Below are 22,349 nucleotides of genomic sequence, written 5' to 3'. Positions count from 1 at the left end.
TAATGAGATTCTATTGTAATCATGCGCTCTAACTGTATGTTATTCCTATTATTGTTTTAAACTACTGTACTGATGATGTCCTAACATGAACATCTATGCTGCAACTCCAATTTAAGCTCTTATCATCATGGTTTCATAATCCACGTTCTACATTATTACCATTCTGTGTAATGTTGCTGTATTTCACTATGCATTTTATTAATACTGCATTATTATATTTTTTCTTCAAAAATTTCTTTAGTCTTTGCTATTGTTTGATTATTCAGATGAATTTTAACCTCTCTTGAATGTACCATCAATTTCAATTACATAATGGAAGTTTAGACATTTTCATTGTGGAATTGTTTTATCAGGGAACTTGAAGAAGTGTATATTTTCTGCTATTTTATTCAGTTAATATCTGCTTTAATCTCAAGTTTTTTTATTTGACTAAATTAATATATTATTTTGTATATGTGCATGGTCTATAGCTATATTAACATGCAGATTATATAAATATTTGTGTGTGTGTGTGTGTGTGTGTGTGTGTGTGTGTGTGTGTGTGTGTGTGTGTGTGTGTGTGTGTGTGTGTGTGTGTGTGTGTGGATATATATATTTATTTATTTATTTTTATTTTTTTAGTTGTCTTTATCAAAGACATATACTTGGAGCAAACGTGAGTTCACTGAAGAAGGTCAGCCTCTGGTCTCAGTTGTAGAACACGTAAGTGTTGACTGAATAGGTAAAAATGGTTTATTTTTTAAATAGAATAAAAATAGACTAAAGACCATTCAGTATTACTGAAGACAATTTGGTATTTTAAAGTCAAAATATTTAATAATGAAAAAAAATTTTTTTTGATGATATTCATTGTACAAAAAACAGTAATAGTACAGTGGTCATTAAAATGAAAAATACTGTCATGTGTTTTTGCTTATTAAACAATGCAATTTTTCTGATCATTACTAACTTCGGATTGACAATTTTCCTCCGAATTAATCTGTTGTCTTCAAAGTCTTTTTACTGAATCAATTCACCTATATCTTGGTCTTCCTCTGGATCTTTTTCCTGCCAAACCTGGCAAAGAACATTTATTTGCTATTCTTTCCTCTCCCATTCTGTTTAAGTGACCATACTACCTAAGATTAGATCTGCTAACACATTCCTGAATGCTAACAATGGCAAGTTCGTTCCTAATATCCTCATTTTAATATGATATTGCCATTGAAGCCATATATTCATTCCATTAATCTTTCTCAGAACTTTCATATCAGAGGTCTCCAGTCCTTAATCAATGTTTTATTTCTAATCCAGCTCTCAGATCCATAAGTTAAATTGGTTTGAACACTGTCTTGTATACAGCTAATTTAGTGTTTTGACTAATTTCTTTTCTTATTCCATATAAATTAATTCATCTGACTTCCTACCCTACCAGCATTACTAATTCTGTTGTCCATTTCCATATTTAATTTACCATCTTCACTAAAAATTATGCCTAAATAGCTGAAATGTTTCCTCCTCCTGTAGGTTCTCTATTCAGGATGTAGTTGATGTTTTCAATATGTCTGCCTATTTTCATTATCTTTTTCTTTTTTAATGCTGATTTTCATACCAAATTTATTACTGTAGCTATTCAATTTGGTTAGGGAATCCTGCTGACTTGTTCTAGATTTATTTAGGAGTATAATATCATCTGCATAAATTAAAGAGCTGAGATTAACATCTCCAATTTTGATATCAGATTTAATACTTTCCTTCATAATGTGATTTATATCTTCTTCTTTCCTAGATTCCATCAGGAACATCAGGTGTCTGTAAATGCTTTTCATTGGTTCCTTATCCTTGCTATTGGTCTTAGTTCAGCAAAACTCTTCTCACATTCTATTAACGTGAATCTCCTCTATGTATTTTTAGGACAGCCAGGCTTTCTCTTTCCTTGTGGGTTCCATTCCAGAGCTACATGACTGATTTCTTTATTATCTTTCCGAAGTGTATGTCCAGTCCATCTAAATTTTTGTTTCCTGATTTCAAGGTTGACTTTTTGCTAGTTAGTTCTTTTCCATGGCCACCAAATTCAAAGTATGCTCTGCAGACATTAGTTTATCAATGTCTGTAGCTTTCTTTTATTTCCTTTAAAACCAGCCACATTTCACATCCACATAAAAGAACTGATTTAATACATGCATTAAATATTGTTAATTTTGTATCTGTGTGAATATTTTTCATTTTCCATACTCTACTAAGTTTAGCATATGCACTTCTTGCTTTTTTTATCCTTATGTCAACATCTCTAGTTGCTCCTCCATCTGCAGATAAAACACTGCTGAGATATGTAAAATGTGCAACAGTTTCAATTTTTCCATTTTCAATTTCATGTACTTGTTGACATTGATTCTCATTTCTTTTGTTTTGCTTGTATTTATTTTCAAACTGACTTTCGGTGACTCTTCTTGTAATTTGGTTAGTTGTTTTGAATATCTGCATGTTTGAGCAATTAGACATACATCATCTGCATAGTCTAGATCATAGGTGGTCAACAACAGGCCTGCAGGCGGCTCGTAACGTGATTTTGTGCGGCCCACGGCAGGATAAAAACTATATTAAATTATATGTATTATCAATTTAGCTATTAGTTTCGACCACAGATTTTCTGATTGATATACTAGTTATATTCATTATTTCTGATGAGGGAAACAATTTATATTCTGAACACGGAATCAAAATTGCTTTAAAAATATTACTCAATTTATAAAATCTGCTGCTTCTCTGTGCAAGTTGTAGTAGTGGTAGATCTCTATGTGCTCCAGAGTAACGCATCATTGAAAGTCACTTGCTCTACTCTGGTTATGGTGATCAGTTTCAGAGACTCAGTTTCAAGTATTTTATATTGTTCTCCCAGTAGTAAAATGATTTAACAAAAATGTAGTAATTCAATACATATAACTATTGCATTGAAAAAATGCAGAGTTTATTTTGATTTAAGTTCTGTCTAAAAGTGTGCGGCCTGTGATGCTACCACTCATCATATATTGGCCCTCATATAGAATGAAGTTGGCCATGCCCTGTCTAGATCACCCAATGTTTTATTTATTTTCCATGATATTCCTTTGCCATGTTTCATTGCTGTCTGTTTTAGAACTTGATTTAGCACCAGTATAAATAATAAGGGAGATATCAGACATCCTTGTCGCACTCCAGATACAGTTTGAAAGGGTTGTGACAAATATCCAGCAAATATAAAGGAGAGTTAAATTCCCCCAACTGTTCAATTATTATTCTTAAGGTGTTAATGTGATCTATACAAACTGTTTGGCCTAAAACCACTGCTCTCTTCTCATGCCCTCATCTAAATTATTAAAATTCTTGAAAACATAATTTTGCAGAAAATTATGCTAATGACACAGTAGATTTATACCCCTCCAATTATTACAGTTTCCCAAATCTCCTTTCTATGCATCACCTGGCACTGGAATTTGTTATATCCTTCCTGAAGTGCATTCCACATCTACACACATTCTCTAGCAATAGAATCAAAAGCATTTTCATAATCCACAAACAGCAAATATAAAGGAGAGTTAAATTCCCCCAACTGTTCAATTATTATTCTTAAGGTGTTAATGTGATCTATACAAACTGTTTGGCCTAAAACCACTGCTCTCTTCTCATGCCCTCATCTAAATTATTAAAATTCTTGAAAACATAATTTTGCAGAAAATTATGCTAATGACACAGTAGATTTATACCCCTCCAATTATTACAGTTTCCCAAATCTCCTTTCTATGCATCACCTGGCACTGGAATTTGTTATATCCTTCCTGAAGTGCATTCCACATCTACACACATTCTCTAGCAATAGAATCAAAAGCATTTTCATAATCCACAAACAGCAAATATAAAGGAGAGTTAAATTCCCCCAACTGTTCAATTATTATTCTTAAGGTGTTAATGTGATCTATACAAACTGTTTGGCCTAAAACCACTGCTCTCTTCTCATGCCCTCATCTAAATTATTAAAATTCTTGAAAACATAATTTTGCAGAAAATTATGCTAATGACACAGTAGATTTATACCCCTCCAATTATTACAGTTTCCCAAATCTCCTTTCTTTGGTATTTTGACTATTATTCCTATATTTCAATCCTTAGGGATTGGAATACAGGAATCTTTTTCCCAGATATCTTGGAATAGTGGGTAGATCACATCTCTGATTGTTGTGGTGCCAGATTAAGAACCTCTATCATGATACCATCATGTCCTGCCACTTTCCCATTTTTCATTTCTTTAATAGCTTTTTTTTTTATCTCCAATTTTGTGGGCTGGTATCAATTTTTAATTCATCTACTCCTTTTATTTCCGTTTGTATTCTATCACTGCTATTGTTCAAGATTTGACTAAAATGTTGTCTCTGCCTTTTCAGTTGTTCTTCTGTTGACACTAGAATTTTTCCATTGAGATCCTTCACTGGAATGTTCTTTTGCATGGCTTCTCCAGAAAGTCTTCTTATAATACTATGTAACTCTCTACTGTTATACTTGTCTGCAGCTTGTTGCAGACAAGTATAACAGTAGAGAGCATTACTCAGCTTTATTTTTTTCCTTTCATCCACTAGTCTCCAAGTTTCCATTGATAACTATTCTTCTTTCTTTCTTTCTTTCTTTCTTTTAGCACATCCTAAAACATATTCTGCTGCATCATTAAGGACTCTTTTTTACCTTTTTCCATTTAGCCTCTATATCATTATTTCTTATACCCTCTCCTCTATCAATCAAAATTAATATTCATATTTTCCCTTAACTTTATGTTAAACTCATTGCCGACTTCAGCATTTTGTAATTTAGCAATATCAAATTTGCATCTATTAAATGTTTTTCCCTGATGATTTTTTGAATATATAACTGCATAGATCCTATTATTAGGCAATGATCCGAGCCAATATCAGCACTTCTTTTATTTTGGACATCTAATAGCATTTTCCTGCACCTTTGGTAGCAATATGATCTGTTTGATTCTGTTTTTGCCATCTGGTGACACCCAGGTTACTTTATGTATTCTCTTATGCTGAAAGATTGTGCCACTTATTACTAAGTTATATTTGCCACACAATTCCACCAACGGTTCATCATTTACATTTCTCTCTCCAAACCATGCTTGCCTATTACATTCTCCAGCCCCTCATTATTTGTACCAACTTTAGCGTTGAAGTCACCCATGAGAAGTATGGTTTCGTTACCATGTGTCATCATCAAGGTCTTATCAAGCAGACTGTAAAACTTTTCTTTTTCTTCAAATTCTCAGTTGGAGCATAGCACTGAACAACTCTTAGTCTTCCAAATTTAGTTTTAAGATTTACTGTTATTATTCATTCTGAAATTGGTTCCCATCCAGTCATTACGTGACTAAATCTTCTGCTTATGAGAATTCCAACTCCATATTGATGTATATCAGTTATATTAGGCATCCCTGAGTAAAGAAACACATTCCCACTAGGAAAATTTATTCTACCAGTACCATTCCATCTTACTTTGCTAGCCACTTAAAAAATAGAATGGATGAGGAAAATTTAGCAAAACAAGTATTTGATGCCAAGTTGGCAGGAAAGAGACCCAGAGGAAGATCAAGGTGTAGGTGGATTGATTCAGTCAGAAGTTCCTAAGAAGCATGAAATGTTAAATATGACCATATTGGATTGCTCGCATGTAATAGACTAATTTGGAGGAAAATTGTTGATGGGAGAACATTAATAATAATGTTAGCTTAATCATGTAGTACAATCATAGTAGTCGAGCATCCCTTGAGGGTATATATAAGGAAATTGATGATGATGAAGATTTCAGGTAAATGGCATTAACCTTTAAAAATTTAAACGTTAACTCTAGGTTTTTATAATTTCATAGTCTTCTAGTTCTTTCTGTCTTTTATTATTGTTTGCATTTTTACTTTTTTGTGTGCGTTGTCATTTTGTGAACTTTAGTATGATCTCCTGTTATTTCTTTTCTGTTTCCCATTATTATTTTTTTTATTTATTTATGTATTTATTTTTTGGTTTTATTTCTCATGAGTTAACTTTTTCTGTTTTATTTCCCATGGTTTTCTTTTCTTTCGATATACTTTCCCCACCCCATTTTCTTTGTTAGTTTCTCCATTTCTCAAAGTTGCAACATCATTTGCTAGGAAATTCAGTTTGCTATAATGAAGATTTTCAGATTTTTTTGTTTGTAATAGTGAGCTTATAGTAGCATTGGTTCTATGGGACTTTCCCGTAGTTCATCATAGTGCATCATTTTGTTATAATGGTGTTCATTATTGTGTAGGTGAGCTACTTACTGCCTCTAAATGTCTTCTGGAGAATATAGAATAATAGTTCTAATCCCATTATCATTACTGATATGCAGATATATGGATCACTTATTAGTCTGTATCTTGTTTCTTTTCCTATTTCAGTGTTCACTTAGAATTAATTTATAACTTGTTGCAAGGAAGAGGGAGATGCTTTTATTGTAGAATATTTAGTGTTTTGTTGCAAGGAAGAGGGATGTTCTTATTGTAGAATGTTTAGTGTTTCCATTCAGTAACTACACATAAATGAAGTTTACTTTTATTTGTCAAACAAATATGAATCATCATCATATTTTACTTGAGTATGGCATTAATTTATCTCCATGTTGTGTTATGTCTCAGCAGAGAATTTTCTGTCTGATTTGTCTGTTTTGCCGCTTACCACATCTGTATGAGACTGGTTAACTGACAGTTAAAAACCTGTATTATGTGTTTCTTGCATCCTAAATAGGTTTCAAACCCAGATTTCTCTAGCTAGAAGTCACATCATTTGACTGACCCATGACAATGCTCAGTAGTGGTATAATGAATAATAAATAAGAAATTAGCTGCAAAATTGTTGAAAGTTCTGAAGCTTTAGAACTTTAATTACATCTTGTGTCATTTCTTTTATCTCACAGGGCATTAAGAGAATAAAACATGCCACTGATTGTGTTGCTGTTCTTCTCAAAGAAATTAAACTACATGCCCAAACAGGCAAGTAAGTATTTTATAGAAAAATTGTAACTAATTAGCTCTTCCTTTTATACCAAATTGATTTAATTTATAAACAACTATGAAACTGTTATTTTTGGTTATTTATCCATTTTTTACATTTTTTTTAATGCTGACTTAATGAGTAATAGCTGTGAAGAAAGTATGGACGAGATAGAAAGTACAATTTAAAATGCCTGAGGAAGTACAGGAAATTTAGATGATTTAAGATGATCAAAAGAAATTCCTCATTATCATCTGCTTTGCATCTGAAGCATTGCATTTTCTTTTTCCTTTTAAAAAAAAAAAAAAATCATAGCACATAAAAACAACTAAGCTTCTTAGTGGGCAAAATGGACAAAATGTGCTTCATATATTTTGGTGAAATCATGCTTCATAAATATTAACAGGTACCTATGGCAAAGCATAACATAACAACAACTCTCTTAGCAAACTATTGTTCAATTATTAAATGCCATTTTTGTTATTGTATTTCTGCAAATTTACAGACAAAACACACCATTGCAAATCTTGGAATGATCAGCAAATGACAAATAATAGAAACATGACTTAATATTTAAGTTAATAACAAGTAGTTATTGAATTGGCCAGATGATATTTACATTATGAATTTGATTACAGGAGGCAAGAGGAGATATCATCTGACACCTGTATCTGTGCAACACATCTCTGGATGTACTGCTCGTCACCAAACTTTATCTGATCTTAAAAGATCATACTCTTACAGTGATCATTCAGAGACTATTATATCATCCTGTAGACAAAGAAATGTAACATTAATGAAAATAACATTGCATATGATGAATGATTGAGACAAACATTAGAATACAAATAATAACAGAAAAAAAAATTTATTAATACAAGCAGAATTTTCTGTCAAAATTTCTTTGCCATTTTCAGTGTGACTAAAGTTGAAAAGAGAACAGAATAGCAAATTAAAAAACATGAAAGTGCAAGTTATAAGCATGGCCTAACCTAACCTGTATACCACTGAAAATAAATCTATTTATGGTGAAGTACACACAAAATTGCAGTGGTGAGGAGTGTTTAGATTACACCCCCTCCCCCCCCCCAAAAAAATCGCTTTTATGTAGCTGCAACACTTGAATCTTTTTTCAGTGATCTCAAGAATAAAATCTAAGCTCTTTCTTCTCTCAAATAGAACGACAATATTATCACAACTAAAGTTGATAAAGGACATACTGTAGTTGTGCAAGATGAAAAAAAAATTGTTTTAAGAAGTTTTATTAACGTAATAACAGAAGAACCTTTTATTATGAGATCATTCTACTTATCACTGCATTTCTATGAATCCTACTTAATCCTAAATTTAAAAAACATTACCTAATTAAACATTCTCCTAGAAAGCCCAAACCTGGGATAAAGAAATTTTAAAAAAAAAAAAAATTGTCTTCCTTATGTCAGAGCTCCTAGACTGTATGGTATCTCCAAGTACATACTGAAAATGCATCATTTATGCCAGTAGTGGATTTGGTAGGTAGTCCTGTGTACTCAAACACCCGTGTGTTTCACCATATCCTTTATAGATAAATTCTCCTTTCTCCTTACATAAAAAAAAAAAAAATCTGAATATCTTAAAAACAAGCATGAACAAAAGATGTCAAGTATTGCTTTATTGCCACTGCGATGTGGTTTCACTTTTTATTAATATCCACCATTATTTCAGGGAGATTTTCCTCCCAACATCATGAAATAACCCTCATGAACTCCCAGCTTCCCATTTATGTTAGGCTGCCTGTCATGGCTAACTAACTTGGCCTCTTAGAAACTTGATACTGCTTATGATAAGGCAGTTAATCATATCTACATTGTTTACTATGACTGTAAATTGTATATATATTCAAAAGGCTAGTTTTCTTGTTTTGCAGGATGAAAAACCTGAGTTTCCAGGAGGAAAAGCTGTGATAAGGTTTGCATCCTAGACGAGATTCAAACCTAGTTCTTTCCATCCAAAGGGTTTTATCTAAAAAAAAAATTGAAGGAACAGCAATAGTTTCTCTGTGTGCACTCTAGAAGTAAAAGTTAGTAATGACCTTTTGTAGATTTGCTTATCATCAAATATCCAGGCATTATTTTCATGTCAAAAAAATAAAAAAAAAATGAAGGAACAGCAATAGTTTCTCTATGTGCACTCTAGAAGTAGAAGTCAGTAATGATTCCTTTTGTAGATTTGCTTATCGTGTGATATCCAGTTGGTAACATGGTGGGATCATGTCCCACCATGATCATTCTCAAAGTCAGGCACTACTAAAGCTTTGATTCATCATGGACATATATTTTGTTACACTGAAGCTCTTGTAAATTAGGAACTACAGCATATGAAATCCTTTCAAATGATTATAACACTAATCTCATTTCTAAGATCATAAACAACTATCACCACAGTGATAGTTGCTTATGATCATTTTTTTTAAGAGAATGGTATTAGCATTTTGACTCTTAAATAAAAAGTTTATCAGAAAAACGATTTATGATTCTGCTTACTGTAAACCTGCGAGTCTCCATCATTCTGTTTGGCAAGTTAGCAGTGTTCCTACATTCTCTCCAACAGATGAGCTTTTGACCTCTTTCTCTATCTTCCCCCATCCAGAGTTTATCAGGTTTGCTGTTCTTCTGATCTTCATGCTTACTATGGACAAACAACTTTTCTGAGTTTGGTGAAAGTGCAGCAGAGCTCAAATTGGACAAATTATATATTCAGACCATCTATATCTAATAAATGCAGGAGTCCTGTGGAAAAAGATTAAGGTGCTACTTAAAAGTTTTTTTAAGAAAGACTGCATAAAGACAGTTATTGAGCTCTGATTCTCTACTTTAATTTAAATAAGAATGACCACCTCAAACTTGACCAGTTTCAGATAGCAATCTTGCTAAACACTTCTGACCATTGTGAGGAATATTTAGCAAAATATGTTTGATGTGTTCTACAATTGAATTTACTTTGGACTCTTAATGGTATACTGATCAACCATTCTTGATGCTTATAACATCTCATATTTGTAATTCTTTTCCTTTTTAGTTGTTATTCTGTTCCCTGTTGCCATTATAACTGACAATTATACAGAAATTTCTGCTTATAAAGAATTGTCACTTACTTTTTGGTATTTAAATAAAAATACTGCATGTACTGTAAAATTTGTAATCTTTATTCCTAACTGAATGTGTACCTCTTATTCTTAGGTAATGATGTGATTAAAAAAAAAAAAAATAGGTGGAATAAGTATTGTGTAATTAGAACAACTCTACCATATCATTGTGTTTCTAATGACCAAAACACATGAAAGTGGAGAGAGAGAGAGAGAGAGCTCTGCATTTCAAGCGAGGATCCATTTAAAATGTCAGTATATAAAAACAAGCCCTCCATGTTTGAAGCATATATGTTTCAAAAATGGATGAACACTGATTAAAGATCACACTCATCCCAGACACCCTTTAACCAGCATAAAAGACAGTGATCATTAGCTGTAGTCAAGAAATTATTCCAAATGATTATCTCATCATCAGTTTCCTCAGGGACTTTGAGATACTATAATAGCACTAGATGATTAAGTTTTTATTATTACTAATGTCCTGTCAGCAATCTTCCTTCAAATTATTCTCCAAATGACCAAACTCTGTCACTTTGTCCGCACTCCAGTATTATTAGATCTTATATTTCTGTCTTCTAGGACACTTCTAACTGCAACATTCCATCTAGAGCCTCCATAGATTAGCTATAATCACACATTCTTGAATGCTCTTCAGTTTCTTCTAATATCTTCATTTTAAATGTGATTCTGCTATTGTTGTTATCTATTCACTTCCCTAATTTTTCTCAGAACTCATATATCTATGATCTCTAGTCTTTGACAAACTATTTTATTACTAACTCAACTCTCAGATCCAGAAGTTAATTGGTTTGAGTGTTGTCTTGTATCCTGCTAGTTTAGTGTTGGACTGATTTCTCACTTATTCCATATAAATTTATTTAATTGGCCCTTCACCATACTAGCTTTGCTTGTTCTGTTGTCCAAACTTGTCATCTTCACCAAAACCTGTGCCTAAATAACTGAAATATTTTCCTTGTTCTCTAGATTTTCCATTCAGAATGCAGTTGAAGTTTTATATGTTCCTGCCTATTTTCATAGAATTTCATTATTTCATAATGTGATAAGAGTGGAGATAATATGCATCTTTGTCTTACACCTGATTTTTCATCAAACCATCTTCCTGTATCTCCTGCAATTGTGAGGGAGTTAGAATTCTAACTGCTGGCTTACAGCTCAAATAAAGATTATGTAAATGTGAATATAGCTTGTTCTTCACCAAGCTTCTCATCTCATCTTCCTTTTACCCTCTTTTTACCTTGCAGTGTCGAGGGTTTATTAATCATCGGACCTCAAACCGTTCACAAGATAAGGTGGCCAGCCCTATGTCCTGTAGTGTTGAGTTCTCAAGGCCGGTTTGCCTGCTTTGTGGGATGAAAAACCTTAGGATAAACCGGGAGAAAAACCCTACTGCCTGCACCCAAGACCGGCTAACTTGGCTATGGCTGAGGAAGATCCTTCAGCTCCTCACGTCACCAACTGGAATTGAACCTAGGACACTCCTTCCCCAGGCATATGGTTGCAAAGCACAGCCACTAGGCTAAACTGCAAGGACTCTTCTTCATCAAGCTTCCCTTCCACAATTTTTCTTAGCCATTTTTCAAGTATGCTTGCATAAATCTTACCAGGAACATTCAATAGGGAAATTTCTCTGTAATTATCACATTCAGATTTTTCTCCTTTTTATAGATACTATGAGAGCTCTACCCCCAATCATCTGGAATTCAACCCTCTGACCAGGCCTTCTGAATTATGCAGTGTAGCCACTGTCTCCATATTTGAGCATTTCTGGTTGAATATCATCTACTTCAGCTTCATGTTGAAGTAGATGATATTTAATAGCTTTGTCTACCTCTGCTATTGATATGTACTTCTGACTTCATTCTCTTGAATATTTTCTATCACTGTTCTTTCATTGCTTGTTTCATTTAAAGTAATTATTTTAACTGTACTCTTTACCTTTATTTCTAACCTTTACAATAGCCTCTAGAACATTTATTTTCTATCTTCTTACCAAACACTTCTCATGACTTGTTTAGCAACTTTTACACACACACACACACACACCAAACTCTGTTACACTTTTCACTGTATTCTTTTAGAGTGCTGCACTTACTTGCCAGGAATTTTCAATATGGTTTCTTCTTTTCCAGAATTGCTACTTTTTTAATCAGTGTTTCCTTCAGAGTTTGCTACTGAGACTCCAAGGTTTGGTTCACATTTTCAAACCCTTTCATTTTTTCTTAAATAATGTATATTTGAGCCTGCAGTTCACCTGTAAAAGCTCTTCAACTATAGTTCATTTCAGAAGAGTCTTACATATTGTTCTTTTCAATGTGATATTCATTTATACCCTACTTAAAACTAAGTGATGAACATTTCCAATTTTAAATCTCCTTCTGAAGGCCTCACTCACTGATAACATAATCAGTGAGGCTTTTTTTATTTCTTGTGCCTTCATTAATTCCATATGAATTAGTACACATGTAATTAGTACTTTGTGTTTGAACATGGTTGTTTTAATGACTAGACATGTCCTACACAGAAATCAAAATAGGTAATTTAGCTTTGCATTTTTTCTTTTCCATAATTTCTGAAAACATTTCTGTAGGCCTGGAAGTCATTTCCTATCCTGCTGTTTAGATCACCAACAGGGACAAGCTTTTTCATTTTGTTTGTTGGCTGTCTTTTCTAATGACTCAACAAAATTCCACTTCTTCCTTAGGAAGAACCTTCTGTGAGATCATAGGCACAGATATAAAAAAATAATAATTAAGAAACTTGCTGAGGAAATAAACATTTTATTTTTACATGTTAGTGGTCTGACAGCTGACGTAGAAATATACACATTTCTGCAGTTTGTTTTCCAAGATTCTATCTGAGAATAAAATTTTTGCACTTGATTATGTGAATTAGACATTGGTTTAAAATCCATGAAAAATAAAGTCATCTGTGAAAAATTCAGAGGGAAAATATATGCCAAATATTTACATTTATGGGCAGGGTTCCAGAAATCCATTCACATGGGTGAGTGAATTTTCAACTTCATTCTGAAGGCTCAAAATATGTTGCCTTCTTTTCTTCGCATAATTTATACTTTTTTTTATTTTTTATTTTTAAACATCTCATTCACTAATAAGTTATTTGCTCATAGGTGGCCTTCAGTTAATGTAATAAAGAAGTTTTATTTTTAACCAGGAGGTAATATCTTATGTAATTAATTTACTAAGTTAATGGTTCCTGCCTCCAGATTACTACATGATTTCTAGGTTCTTTCAAAGTGGAGGCATTTAGGGTTCATTAGACATTCAGTTATCACAATAAATATACTGTGATATAGACTCAGCAGAAATCGTCTGGAAAACACATCTCTATCTACCTTTGAAAGAAAGTTGGATTCTAAAATGTTTGAACACCTGACATGCCATTTTAATACAGTCTGTTATAGAGCTAAATTCAATAAACCCATTTTCTGACTTTGAAAGCTTCAAAGTCAAGTAGTCAAAAGTATTAATATACTTGTAATTTGAATTTGGGTGTTTTAAAATGTAAAGAATTTGTGTCAGTTATTGCTGATGTCATTGAACAAAAATTAATTAAGGAAATCTGACTCTAGATGTGAGTTTCTAGATACTTCAACAGATATTTCAAATAAAAAGAAACTCCTCCATTGTAGGAGATGAGTAGAAAAAAACTGCATAATTCACATATGGGCAATCCGCAGGCCAGATCCGGTCCTAATCTATTTCAGCGAAGTTTGTCTGATTCATGGTGGGAGAAAACATGGTGTGTTCTACTAACTCACATTAAGCTGACGTCATATGACTTGTGCAAAACACACTATGTTTTCTCCAACCAAGGTCTCTCTCACTTTGACTAGCAGCATGTGTGAACGTTGTAACACATTCACACACGCCGCTAGTCAAAGTGCTCGTTTGATGGATGCTGATGTAAATAATGTGCCAGAAAACTTACAGATGGAACTTATTGAGCTTCAGGCGGATTTAGTGCTAAAATCACAATTTAACAACATTGCTTTGACGGATTTTTATAAATTTTATTTGGTGGAAGAAAAATATACAAATTTACATGCCTTTTCAAGAAAAATCATTTGTCTTTTCGGCAGCACATATATGTGTGAACAGTTTTTTTCGAGGATGAAATACAATAAATCAAAAATTTGGACAAAAATAACGGACAAAACCTCGAAAATTCTATGCGATTATCCTTAAGTAATATTAACATCAATATTGATAGTGGCCAATCTTGAATAACAGATGAAAACCTCGAAAATTCTATGCGATTATCCTTAAGTAATATTAACGTCAATATTGATAGTCTGGTAGTTGAAGTACAAGGCCAATCTTCACATTAAATTGTTATGTCGTTCATTATATTATAAAATTTATGTAGAGCTTTATACCAAAGCATTATATTATAAATAAATGAAATATGAAGTAGCAACTTGTTTTAATTCATTTAATATTAATTTATTTTATTTAATAATTTGGTCCAGCCCTTGACTCGGAGACAGAATGGTAATTTGGCCCCCAAACTAGGAAAGGTTTGCCCATGCCTGGCATAATTCATCTCCAAAACTCAACTGTGGTGCACTTTGATAGAATAGAAAATGAAATGAACAAGCTTTTTTTCTTGCCAACAAAACCTATTGGTTAGCAGGCATTTGGAACAATGGATTAGTGACAAAATTAAAGAGATATCGCAAATTTTACCAATTATTGCACCTAATTTGAATTTGGTTGTTTTAAATTCTATTAAAGTGTTCTTTTTGTTGCTGAAATTCAAACAGTGGGATACACACACACACCTTTTAACAGAATTCATAGTATGGGCAAGTAAAATTCTTTTGTGACTAGTAAATTTAAGTGGTATTTCTAAATTAAAAAAAAAAGCACCATTGTCACATTTCAAAATAGCATATTTATATATAGGTTTCGAGTTCTTGTAGCAGTTGATGGAGCAAATGCCCTTTTTGTTGAAACAAATTTGAAGAGGCTAGATCGATCTTGGGTAAGAATGATGATTTTCATTTTGATATCTTTTTTATTTATGAAGTCTTTTATGTGGTGTAGTGTGTACCAATATCTTTTAAGTCCAGAAGTTTGAGGTAAGTACTAGTGATGGAAAAAATATACAGAGTATTAATTTATCCAACTTGGATATTATTATTATTCTTTTTGTTACTGAACAGCCATTGGGTGTTAAACTTATCACTAGGTGGTGGCTCTAAATGGAACGCCTGTCATACTACTTTCCATTAGTTCATTCACAGTCACTGCACCTTTTGCAATTTCTTCCGGTGCCTATGTAATTATGTTTTCACATGTTGGTTGTTTTCGGGGCATTCTACTCTTTCCTCAAGACTTTAGTTGTAGATATTCTATTTGTTGCATTTAATTACGGACATTCAGTTAGTATTAATTTCAAACAGCAACTTCAGACTCTCTTATACAATAATTCAAAAGTAATGTAATGTAACGATGATGTGTTCTTTAATTTTTAATAGCACTTGTGACATAGTAGGAGAAACACGTAGACACAAGAAATGAATAATAATAATTTCTTTCCTATGCTTTTTCCTGTTAATAAAATTGCTTTCTGGTTACCCTCCACAAAGGATGAACAGGCTCCTCTTTCCCTCCCTTGTCTTTACTAGGTTGAGAAAGAGTAGCCATTATATCCTAGAGAGTGATTGTCTTCATTCTTACTTTGGATAAACAGGACATTCTGTTGAACAAACAACTGCAGGATTGCCAGTCTTTCATTGCCCATAATAAGCCTGGAAAAAAAAAAAAAAAATCTGGCCTAGCTCAGCGCTGTATTAGACATTGTCCATTACCTGCTTGTTGCAACAATGTCATTTTAAGTTTGAGCGATTGTTCAAAAAAGAAAAAAAAAGATTGCAGAAGTGCTTTTAAACCACTCAAATTTAAATTGGAATGATTTCTGTTCATAGCAAAAATTTGAGAGTCTCATCCTGATAAATGGAAAGCAGTAACAACCCCCCCCCTTTTTCCCCTATTTTTATCTTATTTTATATAATTTTGATATTATTTTATTTCTTTAATTACCACCTGTCATATGGTTTTTCTCGTTAGAATGTGGCTTGTATTGTTGGAAGGGACAATATATTGTAATTCCTTTCCAGTGCACTAATAATGATCTGTTACATTCAGATTGAAAAAATATCTGCATTATTAAATTATTTCTATTATTAATTTCTTGTCTCTGTGTTTCTTTTGATGTTTTCTGTCTAGATCCATTTGTGATAACATCTCCAAAATTATAAGTACTGTCTTTAACTATGAAAGCTTAAATTTTGCATATAATTAAAACAAAAAAATCTTAAGTTGAAAAATAATATTTCAAGTAATGAAATTTGAATTTAAAAAAGTATACTGTCACAGATACTACTAAATACCTTTCTTGATAATGAGGATTAACATTACTCTGATTAATATATTAATACTGGCAGTCCCTTAATTAATGCACATTTGGACTTAAGCAGATTATCATGAAAGGGCTAGAAAAATTTAATAAAAATTTCTTAAGCTGCCTATGTTATTTTTATAAAGAGTTTGAAGAGGACTTGATCATTATGACTCATCATCACCACCTTCATCTTGGCTACAGCATATCTTGTTGATTGCTCACATTCCACATTAGTCAGGTTGTAAACAAAATATTGCCAAACAGACAAAATCATCTTCTACCAATGAAACTGTTAATCAGCATGGTAATATGAAATGATGGGTGTACTGCCTTGTATAGTTATAGGCAGATCAGCAGGCAAGGTTGTCTTTAACACTGCAACACAGCATGAGGAATGCTTAAACAATATCCAAAAAAAAAAAAAAATGTATGCTCTCTCTCACACACACACACACACACACACACACACACACACTGCTAGGAACAAAGTCAACGGATACTCCATGGGCAAGGTGTATTGTGCCATGTAACGAGTCTTGTGTTTGTAGCTGGTATAAATTGGAGGAATATGATGTTCCCAAGTCAGCATAACTGTGTGTGGGTGAAATGACTGTGAGAAGAGAACTGGGGAGTTTGAAAGAGAATTGTGATTGGATGCCATTTTGCAGGCCTATCTGTTTGGAATTGTTGACACATTGGGCCATCCCGGGTCAACAGTCAGTGATACCATACTGAGATGGAAGTGCAGAAAGTCAGCTGCAAGTGCTATCTGCAGTGGATGACCCACCAACTATGCTTACCAAACATGACTCCAAGGTTCTATGACGGATATGTGTGGAGCTCTGGGCTGAAACACAAATCTGTACAAAAACATTCAGAACTGAAGCTCACGACATGGATTTCATAGGACTGCAATGTTCAATCCCCACATTACCTGAACCAACATACAGCTTTGTCTTCAGTGCAAAGAGCATTATAGTGGTAAGTGGAAGCTTTTGAAGCTGTGTTACGGAGTGACAAATCATGCTACACCCTTTACCGAGTAGATGGATGGATGTGGTGGATGCCCGGTAAATGCCTCTTACCAGAGTGCATAACCCCCCAACGATGACATTTGGAGGTGGCAGTGTGATGGTATGGTCCTGTTTTTCCTGGTTTGGCCTCGGACCTCTTTTTGTGGTACCATGAACATTGAACTCCAAGAGGCATCTGAACATTCAACCTGCATGCGCAATGCACAAGTCTCAGCAGTGCCTCCTGCTTTGTTGTGTTTCTACAGAACTGACCGGTGTTTCTTTCAGCAAGACAATGCACCATCATGTCATAAGGCTGCTGCTGTACCTGCGTGGTTTGTAAATATAAATATCACCACACTTGGCTGACCTCCACAGAACCCTAATCTCAACCCTAGTGAACATCTATAGGATAAACTAGAGCGTCAGGTAAATTCAAGGGATGTCTTCTTCACAATGATCCAGGACCTCATTACATGCATACAGGAAGAATGGTCAAAAATTCCCATCGATCACTATCATACACTTGTGGAAAATATGCCCTGTAGGATTGCAGCAAAAGGAGGTCCTACATCTTATTAAGGTGGGTGCCATGGCTGTTTGTTCCTGACACTATGGTATCCATTGATTTCTTTCCAAGTGGTGTGTGTGTGCACGCATGCACACACACACACACACACACACACACACACACACACACACACACACACACACACACACACACCATATATGTGCATACACACATAAAGAATTCATTCTTCCTAAGAGCACCTTGACTAATCTAAATGTGCACTCATTTAATTTATAGTTATTAATTTTAGCTGATTTGCAGTCAACCAACATAACCCTTTCTCATTTTTTTTTATTTTTTATCATTTGATGCACTGAAAAATGAATTAAACTTTACATGCACTCTCAAGGAAGGAAGTAGTTGTTTCAAATATGACTCTTCTACCACAGCTTTTTAACATTTCATAATGCACTAGTCTTAGTTCTCTGATAGCTTCTTCCCCTCACGTATTAGGCTTAGTGGCCTGTTACAGGGCTATCCTTAGTCCTAAGCCGTACCTGTCCCGAGGATAAGGTGGCTAGCCCTATGCCTCCTGGTGTGTTCCATGTCTCTAGATGTGTGTGTTCACGGGGCCAGTTTGCCTGCTTGTGGGAGGAAAAACTCCAGATAAACAGGAGAGAAAAACACGCCCAAGACCGGCTGATTTGGCTATGTCTGAGAAAGACCCTTAAACTCCTCACATCGGCAACGGGAATCGAACCCAGGACACTTCTTTCCCAGGCATATGGTTGCGAAGCGCATAGCCACTCGGCTAACCGCGTGGACTCTGATAGCTACAAGGATGAATTGGCAAGAATAAAACCCAATCATAGCATGTTCCTTCACAGAGAATTTTTTTTTATTATGAATCTCAATGTAAAAATAATTATAATTTGCAAACTAAATCATGGTCTTTATTTAGTTCATGGAATTTGCTAACTGGACAGTAATGTCAGTTATTTGTTGTAAAAGATATTTTTGTTTCACTATAATGCTTGGTGTATGGTTGAACAACTGTACATGTGCAGCGAGGAGATTGACAAGAGCTTAAGAGCTAGATTGAGTATGTTAGTACTTAAGTAATGAGAAAAACTAAGAACAGTCCAGAGGATTTATTTTGAAAGTTTGCAATAAGACTTTATGACTGAAATATGTAACAAGATTCCTATGAAAATGAATTTTTCATCTGTGATTTCAATGGCTGATGGGTTAATAGTCTAATTAAGTGGACATTACCTGAAATGAGCCAGTTTATGAGGAGAAAGAGAGAAGACACCCAAGAAGCATTCTCTTTCATTGTTCAAAACACTGCTGCAGGGAAGTTTTTCTAGTCTCAAGATCATAAGTGATATAAAAAAAAAATTTATCATTATTCAATAAAAACAAGTAAAGGAGTTGTTTGATAACCGAAATGAAGAAGAGATGGGACTATTTTTTGCATTCCATTTGTGTGGCATAAAGAAGACTGCGCTGTTAAAAGACAATTTACGGTTATCTTTCCTACTCTGAGATAAAATGACATTCATGCTCATCGTGGTAGTTTGGAATGAGATAAACAGTCCAAATTAAGAAAAAAACTTCATGGAGGTTACAAAACTATGAAAATCAAAAAGCATTACATTTTAAATTAGACCTTATAAGAATTTATTTTGAGCAATTATTTCTGCAGAATTTTGCTAAGAAATAAAATATTGCAGTCTGATAGACTGACTATTATATATTAATAATATTCAGTAATTTGTATAAAAATTCAGTAACTATTCTTTTTTTCAGGAAATAACGTATACTAAAATATTAATTATAAAAGACTTTAATTAATACCTTTCCTATATCTCAGTAATGTTACATTGCCATCATCAGGGATCACAAAAAAACAATATGTGCACGCAGGCACTAGCACTGGGCAAATGAGGCAGAAGAAGGCAACTAAATTCCGGCCTAGAGTCCTTGATGATGACAATGTAATGTTGCCAAAATATAGGAAAGCATTAATTAAAGTCTTTTATAATTAATATTTTAGTATACATTGTTATTTCCTAAAAAATAATAATTATGAGTAATCAACATATAAGCCTATCTACAAATTAACAATTCACTATGTGAGAATAAGGGAATGATTTATGTTCTATGATTATAAAAGGAGATCTTAAAAGTATATATTGCCATTAATCAGAAGGCCTTGGATCCAAATCGTTTTTTTTTTTTTTTTTTTTAAGTAAATTGGACTTACTGTCCATCCAGATCAGCAATTCAGATGCAACTGAATGGAAAATGAACACTTACCTTCTTTAAGTTAAGGGAATAATAAATCCCTCATTATTTTAAAGTCGGATAAGAAACTAGGAGATTGAAATCTGAGAGTCTCATGCCGAAGAACTTTCGGCAAGTCCCAGCGTAAGTCAACACTTGGTAGTACAACTCTAGGGCAACTCGGAGCAAAGGTGAAGCAAGCTCCATCACTATGTTTGGTAAGTTTGGTTCACTTAAACCTTTGTATTATCCAGGTCTACCTACTCACTGATGAGACCTCAATAAAGGTCGAAACCGGTCTGGGTAGTGACATTCCTCATAATGTAAAACAGTAATACATCTCCTAGGAGCTGCGTTTTACATTATGAGAAAATATTTACTCTCTTGGCTCTTTACTTACCTTCTTTATTTTCTGTCACTATGAGTTATGCTCAAGGCTTTTATAGTTATTTGTGAGTTAATTGACTATAACAGTATTTTACTATATTGAGAGTTGACTATGTAGACTTGAGGCTGACACCATTTCACAAGTAATTTTATTGTGTGTGTCTGTGTTACTTCACATAAGAGTTTTCAAGCCTGTAGTAAATAAATATTGTGTGTGCTGGGGTCAAGAGCAAAGCAATCTGTTAATATTTCTCTTGAAGAGCTGATTATAGGCAATTGTAGTCCTTGGGAATGCTTCATGGGGAAGGCTACTCCACAGAACTGAGGTGAATGGAATAAAAGTACTGGGTGTAGTAGGTTCAGCATAACAGTTAACTGTGTCACTTATGATTGACTGTGGTGTCAGAGTAAAAAACAACAACACAAAAAGCAAATAAATAAATAAATTGAGGATACTATCAGTTCATCCTAATCATGCTACATGATGTGTTGTACAACACGTTCAGTTTCCATAATGATTTTCTATAGTGCTTTTATCATTTTTTTAAAAATAAACTTAGAGCAGATTGAAATTGGCCAAGATGAATACATAGACATGTATTCTTACATAAAATTTATAATTTAACTTGCAGTACACTTTATACTTAACTGGTTATCTTACATGCTTCACCAGATATGTTTATAAACAATTCTAAATTTATATCAATATCACCCATGAATTAATGTTTATTACATCATCAACTAATTTTTTGTTATCACCTATATTTTTCCATAATTGCCTGCCTATGTGTACAATCAACACCTGTTTACATCATTAGCTCCCATATGACAAAATCTAAAGAAAATATTGATCAACCAGGGAGGCTTGTGATAAAGTTATTTGTGAAGATAGAAAAATAAGAACTATATGGTGGACACAAAAAATTTACAGAAGCAGTCCATAAGAAGAAAGAATCGTATAAAAAGTTCCAAGTTAGTAAATTATTGTGTGTTCCTAAGATAGCATAGATGAAAAATGTAAAAATGCTAAGTTATGTTTAAAACTAGGTAAACAAAGATTGGCATAAGATTTTGGGAAGAATATCAAAAATAAATATCATGAATGTAGCAAAAGTGTTTTTTTGCAAGCTACTAAGAGTTTAAAAATGAAGGAAAGAATACTAAAGAAGGAATCAGATATCATAAAGATGATATGAAAATTGAAGATTGTATATTTTGGATGTCCGGAGCAATTATTTTGAAAAATTATTCACTGAGATAACAAAGGATAGAACAATAGTAGAAAATATCCAGAAGGAATGCTAAAGAGTATATATGTGTACATATATTGAGATTGCTTGGAGGTTCATGGAAGAAGGTTGGCATAATAGCTCTGTAAACAGATGTAACTTGGTTTTTAATAAGACATATTGTGTTATTTTTGTTGTTATTATTATTATTATTGTTTGATAACTTCCATGGAGTCAACAGACTCATCATGGGAGGCCCACTCAACCAGCAAACCCTGTAGTTTATGAACAGATAACCTACAGGATGTGGTTTATCTTGGGTATGTATTT

General features: G+C 33.5%; 1 protein-coding gene across 1 annotated transcript in view; it reads left to right on the top strand.

Annotated features, from left to right (window-relative positions):
• Positions 1-22,349, top strand: part of mRpS29 (mitochondrial ribosomal protein S29) — a 139,123-nt gene that overhangs the window by 82,065 nt on the left and 34,709 nt on the right. Inside the window, exons 7-9 of the mRNA XM_090395055.1 lie at positions 622-702; positions 6,937-7,016; positions 15,090-15,168. Coding sequence (XP_090251181.1) covers positions 622-702; positions 6,937-7,016; positions 15,090-15,168 — 240 coding nt within the window. The remainder of the gene's footprint in view (positions 1-621; positions 703-6,936; positions 7,017-15,089; positions 15,169-22,349) is intronic.

Source organism: Typopeltis vanoorti, chromosome 6 (assembly GCF_054136105.1).
Source record: "Typopeltis vanoorti isolate ZY-2024b chromosome 6, IOZ_Tvanoo_1.0, whole genome shotgun sequence".
Lineage (NCBI taxonomy): Eukaryota > Metazoa > Arthropoda > Arachnida > Uropygi > Thelyphonidae > Typopeltis > Typopeltis vanoorti.
Note: the sequence above shows the minus strand (reverse complement) of the source record. Positions and strands in the feature narration are given on the sequence as shown.